This window comes from Pelodiscus sinensis, chromosome 1 (assembly GCF_049634645.1).
Source record: "Pelodiscus sinensis isolate JC-2024 chromosome 1, ASM4963464v1, whole genome shotgun sequence".
Taxonomy (NCBI): domain Eukaryota; kingdom Metazoa; phylum Chordata; order Testudines; family Trionychidae; genus Pelodiscus; species Pelodiscus sinensis.
In genome coordinates this window covers 317,199,999-317,217,080 of record NC_134711.1, presented here as the reverse complement: position 1 = coordinate 317,217,080, position 17,082 = coordinate 317,199,999, and the positions used below count along the sequence as shown (strand labels likewise).

General features: G+C 43.6%; 1 protein-coding gene across 7 annotated transcripts in view; it reads right to left on the bottom strand.

The window, feature by feature from the left end:
* The window catches only part of GDPD4 (glycerophosphodiester phosphodiesterase domain containing 4), a 60,241-nt gene that overhangs the window by 22,486 nt on the left and 20,673 nt on the right, over positions 1 to 17,082 (bottom strand). For 5 of the 7 annotated variants that reach the window (XM_006131929.3, XM_025189122.2, XM_014577974.3 and 2 more), the window contains 6 exons: positions 16,565 to 16,773; positions 15,009 to 15,112; positions 9,492 to 9,585; positions 4,143 to 4,202; positions 2,535 to 2,633; positions 953 to 1,046 (listed from right to left, as the gene is read on the bottom strand). In XM_006131929.3, coding sequence (XP_006131991.2) covers positions 953 to 1,046; positions 2,535 to 2,633; positions 4,143 to 4,202; positions 9,492 to 9,585; positions 15,009 to 15,112; positions 16,565 to 16,747 — 634 coding nt within the window. In that variant the 5' untranslated portion in view covers positions 16,748 to 16,773. Of the gene's footprint in view, positions 1 to 952; positions 1,047 to 2,534; positions 2,634 to 4,142; positions 4,203 to 9,491; positions 9,586 to 15,008; positions 15,113 to 16,564; positions 16,785 to 17,082 lie in introns of all 7 variants that reach the window. The other 2 variants (XM_025189119.2, XM_025189121.2) reach the window with 1 other exon arrangement.

The following is a 17,082-nucleotide window of genomic DNA, read 5'->3' as shown; positions in this document are numbered from 1 at the left end:
AGAAAAATCACTTGACCTATTTTGTTCCAAAGGCCCACTCTTGTCTGGCACAGCCAGGATAGCTGTTTGAAGCCCCAGGTCTCACATGTGACACGCCTTCCCCGCAAGAGGTTACAGACCCTTCCAGGCCCACAATAACACAATCTATTTGTTTCATACAGTGGACACCAAAAGCACTAAAAGTTGGTTCAGTAAGACCTCCCTAGGCAATCCCTAGAGAAGGGGAGAGGTGAGCAAGCAGAGCTGTCGTACCTGGCATCAGGGCTGCCATAAATCTGACCTGGCCACGGTCAGAACTGACCTCTCAGCCTGAATAAAGGGGGCAGAAGAGGTGAGCCAGGCCCTGTTCTCTGCTGCTATTGTGTATTTGGACAGAATGAAGAGTTGCTGATGTTGCAACAAAAGGCCCCCATAACAATCCCTCCCATTAAGCCCTGTTATAGCAATGCCCCGTCCCCTCCACAGTTTGGGGCTGCAATAGAATCAGTGGGACTCTGAGCGATCCACCTGGCTTGGTGCCTTAAGTGGTTTAGAAGCTCCATGTAGCAAGGACACAGTGTTGGCAGAGCAGACTGGCGAGGGACTGGACTCCTTGCCATTTGCTTTCTCCCTCGGATCAAAGTTCTTTTTCATAACCTCGAGCAAGCAAAGGAGACAGCCTCACTGGGCAGCCAAGCTGTGGGGTATTAAGTGGGCTAGCTGGAAGAGTCCCTTCTGTGACCCTGAGTATACGGATAGGCTGATGTAAGCGTTCAGGGGCTGTGAACCTGCATGCTGACAATCTGGCTGTTTTAAGAGGTCTCAAGGCACCCAAAAACTGAGGCACTGAAAACTGTTCCCTATTTTTGAAAGTCTGGGCCTATATTCCCCAGCTCTCCCCTTGACACAAAGCAGAGCACAGAGGTTCCAGGGGGAGGCTGCACCTGCAGAGCACAAAGCAGAGCCACGGTACCTTTTCTATTCATTCGGAAGGCATGCAAAGCCACAGGCCAAGACAGTAGGACCATGGCTGCTATGGCACCTACGTGGAGATAGGGAGCTGTGACCTGGAAAGGAGACAGGAGAATTGCTGTGAAAAGCCGATCCATGGAAACAAGCAGCTTTCCTTTTACCCTGTAGTTTTTAACTACAATACTGACATGGTTGAGTTAGTGCGCTGTACAGAGTCAATACTGCTAGTAGTACAGGCAGTTTTCCCCCAATCTTACACCCAGCTTGGGCCCTTTGAGAACTTCTCAGGATCCATAAGCAAGTCCCTCTCCCCTACATTTTCTTTATCCCCAGGGCAGGTCAGCTGAAGTTTACTGATGCGTTCCTCAAGCGTCCGTCAAACTTGCTCCTGAGTGAGCCCCAGAGGATGCAGGATAGCTATGCAAGGAACTCCTTTTCCCCAGGGGCTGAGCGCAGCATCTGAACTCAGATCCTTCTCTCTGATTTGGTTCTTATATGGCCCCCATCACCGCAGTACCTGACTGTCTTCCACCAGACCACCAGGCCATTCCAGCGAGCATCAGTTCCAATACTACATTACAAACGTCCCCAGTTATGGAAATCAGACCACTAATTGCATGGTGACTCACTTGAATGATAATGTTTAATATCAAACTGTACTACCATTGTACTAATATAACTGCAGCAGCTGATTACTTCTGCATGTATCAAATCATTTTCCCAATCTTGCTAGACTACTTTATTAACCTCACTAATATTCTTCAGCAGCCAGTTCCACAAATTAATAATGTATTTATTTACTCCTGTTTATTTAAATAAAGCACATTAGCTCAGATCAGAGAGTTTAGGTTCACAGTATTTCCAGTTGTGTTTCTATTTTTGTTTGTTTCAGCTTCAAGCCTGGGATTATTCTTCATGCTTTACTAACCCAAAATAACCGATTTACCAGATTACTGTTTTTGAAGGACTGATATACAATTCTAATCAATTTGACTGTAAAGGTTAAACAAGCACTCAAAGATGCAAAAGTGGCATGGAAATCTGACAAAAATATGGTGGTTTTGGCTAGGGTGACCATATTTCCCTATGCCCAATATGGAACACCAAGTGGGGAGGCTGCCGGAGCTCAGGGCTTCAGGGAAGATATTTTTTAGGACTGGCTGGCAAACACTGTTTTCCTCTCACAGGAAATGTTGACATTTCAGAATTAGTTTCCATTCCAAATCAGAACAGAAAGTAGAAATATAAACATTTTGCACAATGAAAAATGTGAAAGGATTTGAATTGGAAACATGGAAACCATTTTTTCATATTTTTGATTGAAACAATTCAGCATTTCAAAATGAAAAATGAAGTTTCTGATTGACATTCGGAAATGAACCAAAATGTTTCATCCCCATTCCTCTAAATCAGAAAAAAAATAAGAAGTGTCATCAACACTGAGATTTTATGGAAAATGTTGATGAATCACATCTCTGACAGAAAAAAAAATCAGCTGTTTCCATGTTTTCCATATATTTCCTGTTAAGGCTGTTGTTAACACGGGCTCTTTTTTTTTTTATGTAGCACATCTGCATTCTTACCTGAAATGACAGACGGACGACTTTCCATCGAACTTTCCACAGTTTAGAAAATACCGTGATGCCAGCTATGGAGAAGGCCAATACAACAAGAGTCCCAATCTGGGGAGACAAATAGATAGTGCTTCAGAATTACTGTACGGCAATTGCAGTTCATATTTCTGTGTGTATTACCCTTGACTACTCTTTCATGGTGGGTTATAAAGATGGCTTGGATTCCACAGGCAGAGAGTATTTTCTATGCAACTGTGATCTTCATGAACATCACCACTTCAATTGACCTAATTGAATTAAGTTAGGTCTACGCTACTTTGTAAATCTGAGCTAAGACTTGGGTTTGAGCCCAAACAGCCACCTACCATCCACACAGAAATCTTTCTGACTCTGCTCAGCAAGCATTCAGGTCCTAATACCTAGCTGGGGTAGGAAAGGTCCAAGTCAGAGCTTCTCTGTCAAGCTCAAGTGCTAGATCAGAGCAGAGCCGGCCCAAGCTAGCCCAGGGTACCCGATTGTAAGGGGCGCCGTGCATTGCTGCCGGGCCGGGGTCGCATATGCACCGCACACCCAGGGTGCAAGAATGGCTCAGGCCAGCTCTGGATCAGAGTCAAAAGGTCTGAATAATGTAGCATAGACGTTAGTATGGCTCTCAGACCCCAAGTCCTATTATTGTAAAGCCAGGTTTACAAAGCAGTGTGGATGCTTAAGCATGGGCTTGGAAACACTGAGTCCACAAATGTGGATCCATAGGACAGTTCAGGGTGGCCACCCCAGGCCTCGTGGTTTGTGGGGGCCCCACAGCAGTCACCTCAACCATCCTATTGATGGGCCTCAGGGTAGCCCTGGAGATTTCCTGAGGGGAGCCGAACACAGCGGGCTGGGACAGAGAAACCGATTGGACATATGAGCACTATTTCTCACTTCCTGTCTGTAGAGACGTTGGCTGTTTTGTTTGCGGAGTTGCAGCAGCCAGTTACAAAGGAGATGCCTACATTGTGCTCTCTCCTGAAGGCTTTCCATTTTTTTTATTCCTTAACCTTGAAGAGAATAGTCATGTTAGACCGGGGGTAGGCAAACTCCAGCTTTCAGCCGGATCTGGTTCACCAGGGTTAGTCTCGAGTACGCCCCCACTGTTATATTTACCTGTGCCTCTACAGGTACTGAACGATCACAGCTCCTGTTTGCAGCGGATCGCCATTCATGGACAATGTGAGCAGCAGGACGTGGTTCCCGGTCTATGCTGCTTCCCACCACTCCCATTGGCTGCAAATGGCGATCCACAGCCAATAAGAGCTGCAATCGCCAGATACCTGCAGAGACACAGGTAAACATAATGGTGGCCACTCACCAGGGACTAACCCTGGTGAACCACTGCATTTTTTTTACCGCCCACCCTTGCATTATACTGAACATCTGTTTTACAAAGCCCTGGCTGGGTTGATTTAGTTGGGATTGGTCCTGCCTAGAGCAGGGGGCTGGACTTGATGCCCTTCTGAGGTCTCTTCCAGCTCTATGGTTCTATGATTCTATGATACTCTATAGGGAACTTTCCCATAATTGACCTTAATTGTAAAGTGAGGATACAGAGTTATGGAGATGACTCAAATATCCCACCTTGTGACTCCAGTGCAGGTCCAACTGCTGACTTTCTGATAGCAAGCACACAGCTAGCACCTGTGAAATCAAATGGAAACCATCACATTCTAACATGACTTCTGCCTGCAGGGTTTTGAAGGCAGATGTAGAATTATATTGCACAACAAAGTCACTTGAAATGAAACTTTCCAAAGCTGATATTATTGCACCAGGAGGGACCATCTATATCCTATGCCGCCAGTTCTAAGAAATAAGGATGATGGAACTTTTCTTTTCACTGAACTTATGTCTTATTGCTTAACCCCAGGATGGTTAGAGGCCCATTATCCGTGCAATGCTTTGAAGGAATACAATCAATCAGTTTCCAGGGGGAAGAAATTTAAGTAATATGCAACTGAGCTGGGACTGGGTGAAAACTGGTTGAAACTAGCGAACATAACAGCAGCTAACCTCCCAAGCAGTTAAGTTTCTTTTTGCCATAGAAAGCTGAAAGAATAGGAACTACCACCCAAAATACAGGCAATAAATGTGGCTGCTCTGGAGTCTGATCTGTGAGGAAGAAGGGCTTTGACTGGGTGCTGAAATGCAGGATGCTGGATATTGTTTGAGGGAACAGTGTTTGTGTATCTGTGTGTGTCAGAGTTGACAACTCGAGTCCCACGACTTCAACTCGAGTCCAGCTTAAGTCGCCTAGGTGTCTCGACTTGAGACTCGACTCGGGTTCATTGTTTGTGACTTGAGACTTGACTTGAGACTTGCTAATTTTGTTAAATCGACTTGGTGAAAAAAATTGTCTGAAAATGCTGATATTGATGGTTTGTACAAAAGCGACTTGACATTTTTTAAATTAAGACTTGAGACTCGACTTGGGACTTGACTCAAAAGTGACTTTAGAGACTCAAGACTCGACTTGAAACTTGAACTGTAGTAACTTGAGACTCGACTTGGACTTGACAATGATGACTTGAAGACACCACTGGTGTGTGTGTCTGTGAAGAGAGGCAGGCACGCCATCGCCACACAAGGAGCAGATAGCCAGAAAGCATTCTTGTGGGCAAAATCTCAGAGCCTCTTGGCGGGCCGAGTGCTAGCTGGAAAGGGACTCGAAATTATGAGCAAAGAAACAGTCTGCTATTTGATTCTTACTACGTTTGGGGAAACAAGACTTTGTGTACATCCTTGACAACACCACAAAAACTGCATCTGGACTGACATGCTTCTCCTCCTAATGGAAACACTCCCAAGGCCACAAATATTGATTCATCACTTGGGCCAAAAACGGGTAGCAATATTCTGCCACACAAACGCACGTCTTTTCAGACAGCAGGCACCTCTAACTGCATGATAGAAACCCAAAGGAAGAATAGGTTTTGATGTGAGACATTCATATCAGCCAGTCTAAAACCCGGTCAAAACCCCTGACTGTGGCTCAAAGCCAACTCTATAGTCACCCTTTATTGCAGGATAGAGCCTGAAGGTGGAAGATTCTATGCTGGACTTTCAGGCAGTGGAGCACAGAACAGAGCCCAGCAGGAGAGGAGACCAGGCTGCCTTTATGCCACCTACTCGCCCCAGGCATCATGTAGGCAGAATGGAGACATTTCTTAGGCCACAGCAGTCCCAAGATGCTCAAGAACATCCCCTTCTTACCCTGTGCACATCCCCCTGCACCAGAACTTGCAAGATGACTTGCATAATACACCCATAAGCTGTTCTATGCGGGGCATGTGCTGGGGGAATACTGTGCCAGCTAGATGCATAGCTTTTATGGCTGCACCGTAGGAGGGCTGGACCTTACCTACTATCCAAAGGTTCATAAGAATGGCCACAATAGGTCAGACCAAAGGTCCATCTAGCCTAGTATCCTGTCTTCCAACAGTGGTCAATGCTAGGTGCCCCAGAGGAAATGAAAGAAGAGGCAATCAAGTGATCCATCCCCTGTCTCCCATTCCCAGCCTCTGACAAACAGAGGCTAGGGACACCATTCCTATCTATCCTGGCTTATAGCCATTGATGAATCTATCCTACATGAATTTATCTAGCTCTTTTTTTAAACCCTGTTTTGATCTTGGACTTTACAACATTCCCTGGCAAGGAGTTCCACAGGTTGACTCTGCATTGAGTAAAGAAATATGCTGACACTGGGAGAAATAAGGGGAAAGGTTTTTGGGTGAGGCGTATGGGCTAACAGAGTGCTCTAGGAGCTGTGAGCAAAAGGACCATTTTTCTGCTATTTGATTCCCTCTGTGTTCAATGACACAGGACTTTGTACATAAACAAAACTGCATCAAGGACACACCTGACTACCACTGATGAATAGAGCTGTACCAGCAACCCCCATTTTGTAGTGATGCTTCCAATAGGTCCATAAACAGAGCAAGCTATACTGACAGCAGGACTTTTTGCTGGTATAACTGCATCTTCACTAGGGCTTTTGCCCACACAACCATATTGGTAGAGGTATTATATTTCACCCTGTCTACACTACAGAGGCCCAGCAACAGCACAGCAGCTGAGCCACTGAAGTGTTGTAACACACACAAAAGGGGGGTTTCCCATCCAAGAGCCGACAGATAAATAAACACAAGAATCCTTCTCTTTACCTACCGACATCTACAGTAGGGGTTAGTTTGACCAAACTATGGTGTTCACAGTGCAACATTTTTCACAGCCCAGGGCCACGTGCCTAATCTTTAAGTATGGACCAGACCTAAGCCAATCTAACTGTGCCCATATTAGGAGTTGTAGAGAGGTAACTCTATTACTAAAAACACATCACTCACCTAACCAACATAGTTACACTGGTACAGAACCTGTGTAGACCAGACTTGCGGCTTTGGGATAGCTCAGTGGTTTGAGCATTGGCCTGCTAAACTCAAGCTTGTGAGTTCAATCCTTGAAGGGGCCATTTAGGGATCTGGGGCAGATCTGTCAGGGATGGTACTTGATCCTGCCATGAGGACAGGGGACTGGACTCCATGACCTCTCAAGGCCCCTTCTAGCTCTGTGAGATTGGTATATCTCCATATATTTATCCCAGATACCTGCCCCTTTTGCGGCGTGAGGGAGAACCTGGCGCACGCCTACCTTGAATGCGCCAGGTTGCAGCTCCTATTCCGGCTCCTCCAGAACCTCTTATTGAGGTTCTGGCTGCACTTTTCCCCTCACCTTTTCATTTACGCACACCCAATCCGTGGCCCCACAAAGTCGCGAGACCTCCTCGTCAACCTCCTCCTGGCCTTAGCGAAAGCTGCCATCTATAATAGCAGGAGGAGGATGTTAGACGAGGGAGTTCTCTGCGACTGTGGGGCCTATTTCCGCTCTTCCCTCGTGTCACGAATCCGGGCAGAGTTCCTCTGGGCGGCGTCCACTGGCTCCATTGACAGCTTTGAGGAGCAGTGGGCGCTGTCCGTGGTTCTCTACTCGGTGTCCCCATCCGGCTCCCTTATTTTAAACCTGTGACCCGCACTCCTTGACCCTGTTGTCATTTTTTGTCCTGCGGATTCAGTTGAACATGGGTTCAGTGTCCCTCCCATAAGGTTGGGAAGGGGCTTTTAGAATGTGGGCGGGCTTTGCCTGCCCACCTTCCCGTGATTTCAAATAGGCCTGCTAAACCCAGGGTTGTGAGTTCAATCCTTGCAGAGGCCATTTAAGGATTTGGGGCAAAAAATTTGTCAGGGATGGTACTTGGTCCTGCTGTGAAGGCAGGGGGCTAGACTCATGACCTTTCAAGGTCCCTTCCAGTTCTAGGAGATAGGCAATCTCTCCATTAATTAAAAAAAAAGCTGCATGGAGCAATATCATTAAATTAAATTAGACCGCATTAATTAGGGCACCTACCATTAGAAAAATTCTGCAGCTTCACTGAGCATTTTGCAAAGCAATACAGTCCAAAGCTGCTTCTGTCTAATTGGCAACCTGACCAGCTACAGAGAAACATCTTAGGTATCCTTGTAGCTTTCATCACCCTGGTATTTGGCCACCTCCAAGTCTTCAATGCATTTGTCCCCTGTGTGGTAGGGCAATGCTCTTATTAAAGTGGGAAACTGAGACTAAGTGACTCAACCAAGGTTACACAGGACATTTGTGGCAAAGCAGGGAATTGATCCTGGATTTTTTTTAAGCCCCAGATGAATAGCCTAGCCTAGCCCATCCATCCTTTGTTGCCTTTTTTTATTTAGAATGTTAGAACAAAATGTTATTATTTATTTGTACTACAGTAGTAGCCAGGGCCAATTGTGACTCGGGACCTCATTGTGGAAGGTACTGTACAAACACAGAACAAAGTATGCTCCCTGTCCTGAACAGCTAACAGTCTAACGTCTACACTGCAGGGCTTAACTTGAAATAAGTTACGCAAATTGAACTGTGTCAATTGCATAGCTTATTTCAAAATAGGGAGCATCTCCACAGCACTTATTTCGAACTAGAGCACACTCTTCCTCTGACTTCCCTTATTTCTCCTACAATGAGAGGGTTACAGGAATCAGAGTAAGAAGTCCTCCAGCTTGACAGTATTTTGAAACTATTTTGAATAACTGCCTGCTGTGTAGATGCGGACTAAGTTATCTCGGAATAGGGCTAGTTATTTTGAAATAGTTTTGCAGTGTAGACATACCCTCAAGTATTACATGAGAGGGACAACATGAGAATGCAAAAAACAGATCATGTAGATTACTAATGGCATAAATGAGTCCAAGATGTAACACAGACCCAGACCCCTAGAATTTCAGTGTGTTGTGTGGGTGTGTGAATTCAGACTCGGGTATCCAGAACTGAACTGGTTTCTTACATTTTGGTTCTGGATCTAGAAGATGGTCATTTTCTGAGTGTGTTTTGTTGTTAGTTTTTTGCTTTCTTTTTTGGGAGGGTGGGAGATATTTCAGGATACCACCATCTGTTCTCATAACAGTTCTGTCATTATAAATAGTTGAAATCACAAAAGACCAGTGCCTTTTGCACTATGTCTACCTATGGGGGTAGTTGGGACGGTCTCAGGAGATCAGTTAGGATCTTGTGAGATTTTTAAAAAGTAAGATCCCAAGTGTTTTTTGCAGTTGTGGGCATAATTTTCAGGAGATCTGTTTGTGAGGGTGTGCACCCTTTTTGTTTAAATCTGTAGCAGGAAACCGGGAAGGGCCGGGGCAGAGCATGTTTCTAACTAGAAGGCCTGCCAGGAAAGAGAGACAAGCAAAGTAGTATGGATAATAATAGTTTCCGCATACTAACCAATGTCCCTTTGTTTTTAATATTTTTGTGCTGTCAAACCCAGACTTTGCTTGAGACTAAATGTAGATGCAAACACTGCTTGCTTGGTCCATAACTAGCTGTCAGGCAACAGCACTGTTTAAAGATAATGTTACTCACCAGTAACAGCGTGACATACGTAAACAAGACAGCAGCTACAATCAGAAGAAACACAGACCAAAGAAACCAGTGGCCTACATTTCCATAGTGGTACCTAAAAAGCAATAAAATCTTTTAAACTGTCTGAAACTATTAAGTTACAATTAAATAAATGTCTCAGAGGGGCAGCCCTGTTAGTCTGTAACCTTAAAAAAAGGGAACACAAGTAGTCCTATAGCACCTTAAAGATTAACAAAACATGTAGATAGTATCATGAGCTTTTGTGGGCACAACTCACTTCTTCAAATGAGAAATGTATTTGTCTAGAAACTAACAAATACATATATATTTGTTATATATGATATATATATATAGTATCATGAGCTTTCATAGGCACAATCTACTTCGGATGAGAAGAAGTGGGTTGTGCCCATGAAAGTTCATAATAGACACACACACACACACACACACACACACACACACACGTATAGTATATATATATATATATAGACACACACACACTTTTGTTAGTCTCTAAGGGTATATCTATACTGCAGGGAAAAAGTCGAATTGAGATACGCAACTTCAGCTACTTCAATTGCGTAGCTGAAGTCAAAATAGCTTAATTTGGCTTTTGGTGCTGTCTGCATAGCAGGAAGTGGAAGGAAGAACATTCTTCTTTTGACTTCCCTTCACTCCTCATGAAATTAGGAGTCAGAGTAAGAAGTCCTCCACCTCCAAATTATTTTGAAATAACGGCTTGCTGTGTAGGTGCGCACTTTGTTATTTTGAAATAATGTCAGTTATTCTGAAATAACGCTGCTGTGTAGATATAGCCTAAGGTGCTACAGGACTACTCTTTTTTTATTTATATAAATGCAAGCAATAAATTCCCTTCCATCCCTCTACATGCCTCTCCTGAAGGAATAAGGTATCCTGAAGGATAAGGTAGGGATAAATTGTATTTGCGAGTACTGGCCCAAGAGCATCGCTCAGATAAAGTTTCTGATCCTGAGAGTATTTGTATTGATCCAGCAAAGTGTTTCTCCTGACAGGCCGTACAATATCATATCTAAATGACCTCATTTGGAATACCATCTTGCTTCCCTGACACACCTGCACCCCATTTCATCCTGACATTACTTTACTAGCCAACGTCTCACAATCTGTTCGCCTTAGAGATGAGGACTATGTGTCACTTGCATTTCCATGCTTTCACCCTTGTGGTTTCTAGCACTAGTTTTTTAAGACAATGCCCAACAAAATACCAGAATTCAGCTTTCTTTGCATCTGGCCCATGAACATGTCCCTCTCTGCTGGGCTAGACTTAGCCTTTCCACAATGAATTGCTCCATTCCCACTCCTTAAGCAACCAAAAATGCACCAATTTGGGGCTAGGTGGAGAAAGGCACAGGAGTGTTTTATTTCCTGTCAGAACTCAAAAAGCACCCAGAGACCAAAATGCTGAACCACATGTGCTATAAATACCCAGATTGAGATTAGGAGAGGAATACTGCACAGACAATCACTGACCCAAATAAATACTCTAACAATGTTACAGGGTTTTCCCCAATTGTGCAATTCACTGAACTCTGCTTGGTTCTGGGGGTCTAATTTGCATTGTCACTTCATGCATATTTCAGAGTTCAAGGATTTGCATAGTCATCGGCTGATTATTTCTCAATATCCATGCTGTGAACACACAAATCTCTCAACTCTGATTGGCTATGATAATCCTTCTGCTCTGCTGTATTCAGCAGTCAAGCTCTTTGACAGAAACAAAGTTGCCTTCTCAGTTTGACCTTTTTAGATGAAACCGAAAAAAATCCAAGAAAAGGAACAGGGATAAACCAAACAGCATTTTCATTCATTTAATTTAATCTTCCCATCCCCTTCTGTACACATGTATCCATGTAGCTAAAATGTAGATTCAAGCAATGTAATGTGCCTCAATGTACCTTACCAACCATCCTTTCTAACTTGCAGAAAGGAACAGCCTAGTATTGTTTGTAACAATGCATTAAACACTGTTTGTGTTTGTTATTAATGTTAAAGGGTCTATTTGTCACTAGTGTCACTCTTTCAATCACTGTTAGGATTGTTTTCTTTTTAATTTAAGAGTGTAAGGATGATTTTTGTACTAGAGCTGTTTTTACATAAGCGACTGTAATTTTTGTGTTTGTGAGTGCAGAATGAGGAATGTGTGTTAGAAGATAAGTGAGAAGGCCATCACCAGAAACAGAAGTTCTAGAGAGGAGCTGAGGACAAATGTGAAGGTGTCAGGAGATTGCTGTAACCCCTAGCAAGATGTGGATGAAGGGCAGATGGATGACACTAAAAGATAAGGCAATCAATCTGAACAAGATAGTTAAGATAGGGGAAGAACAACTTAAGAAAATGAGTGCTTGTCAAATGGTGATTGATTACAGCATTACAGTGCAAAACTTACTGATCTCAGTAAAGGAAAACTACCATAAAAAGGTGATAGAAATGTAGCCGCGTTAGTCTGGTGTAGCCGAAACAAAAAACAGGACTACGTAGCACTTTAAAGACTAGCGACTAACAAGATGGTTTATTAGGTGATGAGCTTTTGTGGGCCAGACCCACTTTCTCAGATCAAATAGTGGAAGAAAATTGTCACAACCATATATACCAAAGGATACAATTAAAAAAATGAACACATGAAAAGGACAAATCAAATTTCAGAACAGAAAGGGGATGGGAAGGGGGGGGGAAAAGGTAAATGTCTGTGAGCTAATGATATTAGAGGTGATAAATGGGGAAACTATCTTTGTAATGGGTAAGATAATTGATGTCTTTGTTTAAACGTAGGCGCAAAGTATTGAATTTAAGCATGAATGACAGTTCAGAGGATTCTCTTTCAAGTGTAGTCTTACAAGGTCTTTGAAGCAGGATGCAGGTAATCAAGTCGTTGAGAAAATGTCCTTTCTGGTTGAAATGGCAAGAAACTGTTTTTTCTTTTGTGATCCTGTCTAATATCTGTTTTGTGGGCATTGATCCTTTGGTGAAGTGTCTGAGACGTTTGTCCAATGTACATAGCAAACGGACACTTTTGGCACATGATAGCATAAATTATATTTCTGGATGCGCAAGAATATCTGTTCTTGATCTTATAACTCACTTGGTTAGGTCCAATAATGGTATCAGCAGAGTGAATATGTGGACAAAGCTGGCAATGGGGTTTGTTGCAAGGGAAGGTACCAGGGTCATTCATGCTTAAATTCGACACTTTACGCCTACGTTTAAACAAATACATTAATTATCTTACCCATTACAAAGATAGTTTCCCCAATTATCACCTCTAATATCATTAACTCACAGACATTTACCTCCCCCCCCATCCCCCTTCTGGTCTGAAATTTGATTTGTCCTTTTCATATGTGTTCATTTTTTTAATTGTATCCTTAGGTATATATGATTGTGACAATTTTCTTCCACTATTTGATCTGAGGAAGTGGGTCTGGCCCACGAAAGCTTATCACCTAATAAACCATCTTGTTAATCTTTAAAGTGCTACATAGTCCTGTTTTTTGTTTTACCATAAAAAGGGGCTGCTTTGCTAGTTTTTGAGTGTTATCCTGCCAAGATCTTGGAGCATCTGTCTGGACGGATAGAGCCCTGCTCCTCCCTCCTTCAGCCTACCTGGCCAGCAGGCTGATAAAAACAACAGACTGGTAACTATAACAACATTGGCAGGAGAGACAGACAGACAGACAGACAGACAGAGTGAGAGAGAGCGAGCACATGCATATGCTAGCTGCTTTATTATTGTATTCTCGATAAACATCTTATATTGCCTTTTTCCCCTAAAAAGATCTTGTGTGCTTCTTATAAGCATAACAGAGAGGCAGGCAAGTTGTGTGTACCCAAAACAATTGTGATGCTTGAGTAACAAACATTTTTGTATCGGAGAGGAAGGATGTGATTGTGGTTAAGTCTCAGATCTGGTTTAAGTTCCTGGCTTTGCAGTACACTTTCCATGTGATCTAGGGTAAACCACTTTACCTCAGTGTTCCCATCTTCAAAATGGGGACAGCAATCCTTCCTTTCTCCCACCCATCGGTATTGTCTGTTTAGACTGTGAACTCTTTGGATAACAGGCTGTCTCTCACTCTGTGTGTGTAGAGCATCAAACACAACGGGGCCTTGTTCTGGGTTATGGGCTCCAGTGACAACTGTATTATGGATAATGGCAATATACAGTGGGAGAATCCTAGCCCTCCACTCACTTTTGAAGCCAGGTAAGTATAATAAAATACTTGGGGAGCCAAAGCCTTACTGAGTTGTGGCGTGAAGAGGGAAGGTGGAAGAAGGGAGGAAAGAAAAGGAAGAAAGTGTGAAAGTGAGGAGGAGAGGTAATGAATGAGCACAGGAAAGGAAGAGAGACCAAAGTACTTGCTTTGTTGACATCTCATTTTGATTTTTGTGGGTGTTGTCTTTCACTACACAAGTAGTTTAGGGCCAAAATTTTCACCTGCAGGGGCCTAAAGTCAGGTCCTAAATACATATTCACACTTATAGCCACCCAAAGCTGAGATGCTCAGCACTGGTGAAAATCAAGCCTCTTTAATTTAGGTGCCTTATTATGGATTTAAGAGCCTGACTTTGAAATTTTCATATCCAGATACTTAGTCTTAATATTTAAATAAGCTTTTCCATCTAACAACGTGAGGATACTTCCTGTTATAAAGCAGGGATAATAGTTCCTCATGGGAACGAACACCAGAGCCTTGGCCTTGGACTACATTTTCTGTAAAAACCTTGCTGTTCTGCTTCAGAGCTTATTCAGACCAGGAGACTGTCATGAGCATGTCAACAGGCAGCACCCTTGTGACATTCTCTGAATAAAACTCAGCCCTCGACATCCCGTAAGTGCCCTGTGTGTATTATTGGCCTGTCTATATCTATCCGGAGATTGACACTCGGGAGACCAATCTTCCAGGGTTTGATTTAGTGGATCTAGCAAGGACTCACTAAATCTAACGCTGATGGCACTCCCGTCAGCCCCAGTACTCCACAGGGTCATGAGAAGTACGGGAAGTTGACTGGAGAATTTCTCCCATCAACCTCCTGCAATGGGAATGCCACAGATATTCAGTTTAAAGTACGTCAACTCCAGGTACGCTATTCTCATAGCCGGAGTTGCGTGTATCAAGTCGAATTTCTCCTTCGGTGTAGACCTGGCCTATCCCTCTCAGTCTGATGAGAATAAGCAAGAATAAACCCGTTTACAATTAAAAAAGGCACCATCCCCAATTGGTTAAGGAACTAACATGCTGGGCAGCTCCTATGACATGCTGAATGTTCTCAGTTCCCCTTACAGCCTCTGGGCCATGTCCAAAATGACAGTATTTAGCTTCACACTGCTGGTTGTCACCAGAGCTGAGAGGAGACCTCTGGCTCTCCCGATGCTGAGTCCATTAGACCATGCTGCCTAACCTCATGATTCCTCCTCTCTCTCCAGGCTCACAACCTAATTTCACGTGGCTGGAGAAGGAGGGATAATGCAGTACTTACCAGTCAAAGTTAATGTAGTCATTCTTTGCTTCCCCCCACATGTACAGAAAGACCAAAGAAAGGCAGAATGCTCCAATGAGAAACGGGAAGAACAAACATTCCCACTGGAAATGAAGAGAAAGGCCAGGTGGTTAAAGCTTTGTTTATCCAATGACAGACAGCGTATACTGCAGATATATTTGTGACCCTGAATTTATCCCTGTGCTGCCGCTGTGTGGAATAAATTTTGGTATGAGCATGTGCGGATGTGCACCACCAGTAGAAAGACGTGGTGCCATCTGTGGGCACTCTGCTAATCAACTGGGCGGCATTTGAATTTCTCCTGGGTGGCTGCCAAAGTGCTCAGCTTACAGAGAACACTTCTCTCAGTCAATCCTGAAACACAGGAACTTCCTGTGTGATGGAAAAATTTCTACATGGAAATATTCTTCCTTCATGTGAAAAGCCATGTGTGATGGGACCTCTGTGGTGCAGCCTGAGATTGTGGAACCGCTGTGTCCCCACCCTTGCTCCCCCAGCCTGGGCTGTCTCTCTCAATGCTTTACTAGTGACAAGCAGCAAACCCCTCCAGGTCCTGTTATCACTCAGTACAACAGCATGTGCAGCCCCACACCAAGCCAAATTGCACATCTGCTCTCAGAGCTACTTATGAATCACACAGAGAAAGACATCAGTCAGATCCCCCAGGTTCCCAGTTTATGATCCAGAGTGCTCGGAATTAGCGACCTGGCCTCTTCATTAATTACTCTCCCCAGGTTTTGTGGAACTTCACTAGTGATGATTTTATATTTTCTTCTGGGTCATCGATAAATAGCATAGAACTGATCTCTGAGAGCACCCTCTGGAAATACACCCACTTGATGACAATTCCCCTATTTGCAATCTCATTTTGATACCTATCAGTTAGCCAGTTTTTAATCCATATAATGTGCGCCATGTTAATTGTATAGCAGTCTAGCTTGTAATCACAATATTGTGTTGTACCAAGTCAAACCCCTTACATAAGTATACGTGTCAACACTTCTTTTACCAGTCCTGTAAAAGCCTCAAAAAAATCATGTCAGTTTGACAGGAGCTATTTTCCAGAAATCCATGTTTATCTGCAGGAAATACATTACCCTCCATTAATTCTTTATTAACTGAGTCCTTTCTCAGCCTAGAGTTATTTCAGACTGACAGGCCTGTAATGACCTGGGTTATCCTGTTTACATTTTTTAAAATACTGACACAACATTAGCTTTCTTCCAGTCTTTTGGAACTTCTACTGGGCTCCAAATAAACAAATACACACACACACACACACAGAGACACACATTAATGGTCCAGAGAGTTCATCAGCCAGCTCTTTTAAAACTCTCTGAGGCAAGTTAACTGGACCTGCTGATTTTAAAATGTCTAAAGTTCAGTATCTTCTATTATCCTTCAGAGATACTAGTAATTTCCCTGAAGCATAAATCAGGACAGATTTTGGCCCAAAGCACCTTTTGGATACAAGCATGATGATGGACTTGTCCTGTAATTTACATTTCACAGTAACAGTAGCATGGCTCACGTACCAACTTGCAGCAGCATTGCCCCGGCTCAGTCCTCCTTCGCTGGTATCGCTTCCACCGGCAGCTGTAGAACCCCGCTAGGCAGGAGATGAAGGGCTGATGTTCGTACCGCTGCAGCAAGTGCCGACGCACCACCTTCAACTTCCCAGACTTGAGCTTCTTGAGTGCAACAGAACGTCTGTCCATCTGAGGGGGCTTATCTCATTTTCCCTCTGAAATGAGACTGCAAATCATTAGCAGACAGTTGTCCCATATCTGCTCTTGCCTCTCTAGATCACACATTTTACTTAGCCTGTCTGACCAGCAGGCTTTCCCCGAGTTAGAGCTACTGTGTAATCCCATTAGGGCAAACATGATCTTGAATGTAGCAGACTGAATGTAAAAGGGAATTTTCAAAGAACAAGCTACCAGCCTCCTCCACTGGCCTGCCAACACTGGCAGGGGAAGATGGATGTGAAGATATGTGCACTGTTTCTTTAAGACTTGGCAGGAAGGGAACTAGGGAAGATTCTGTGCAGAAG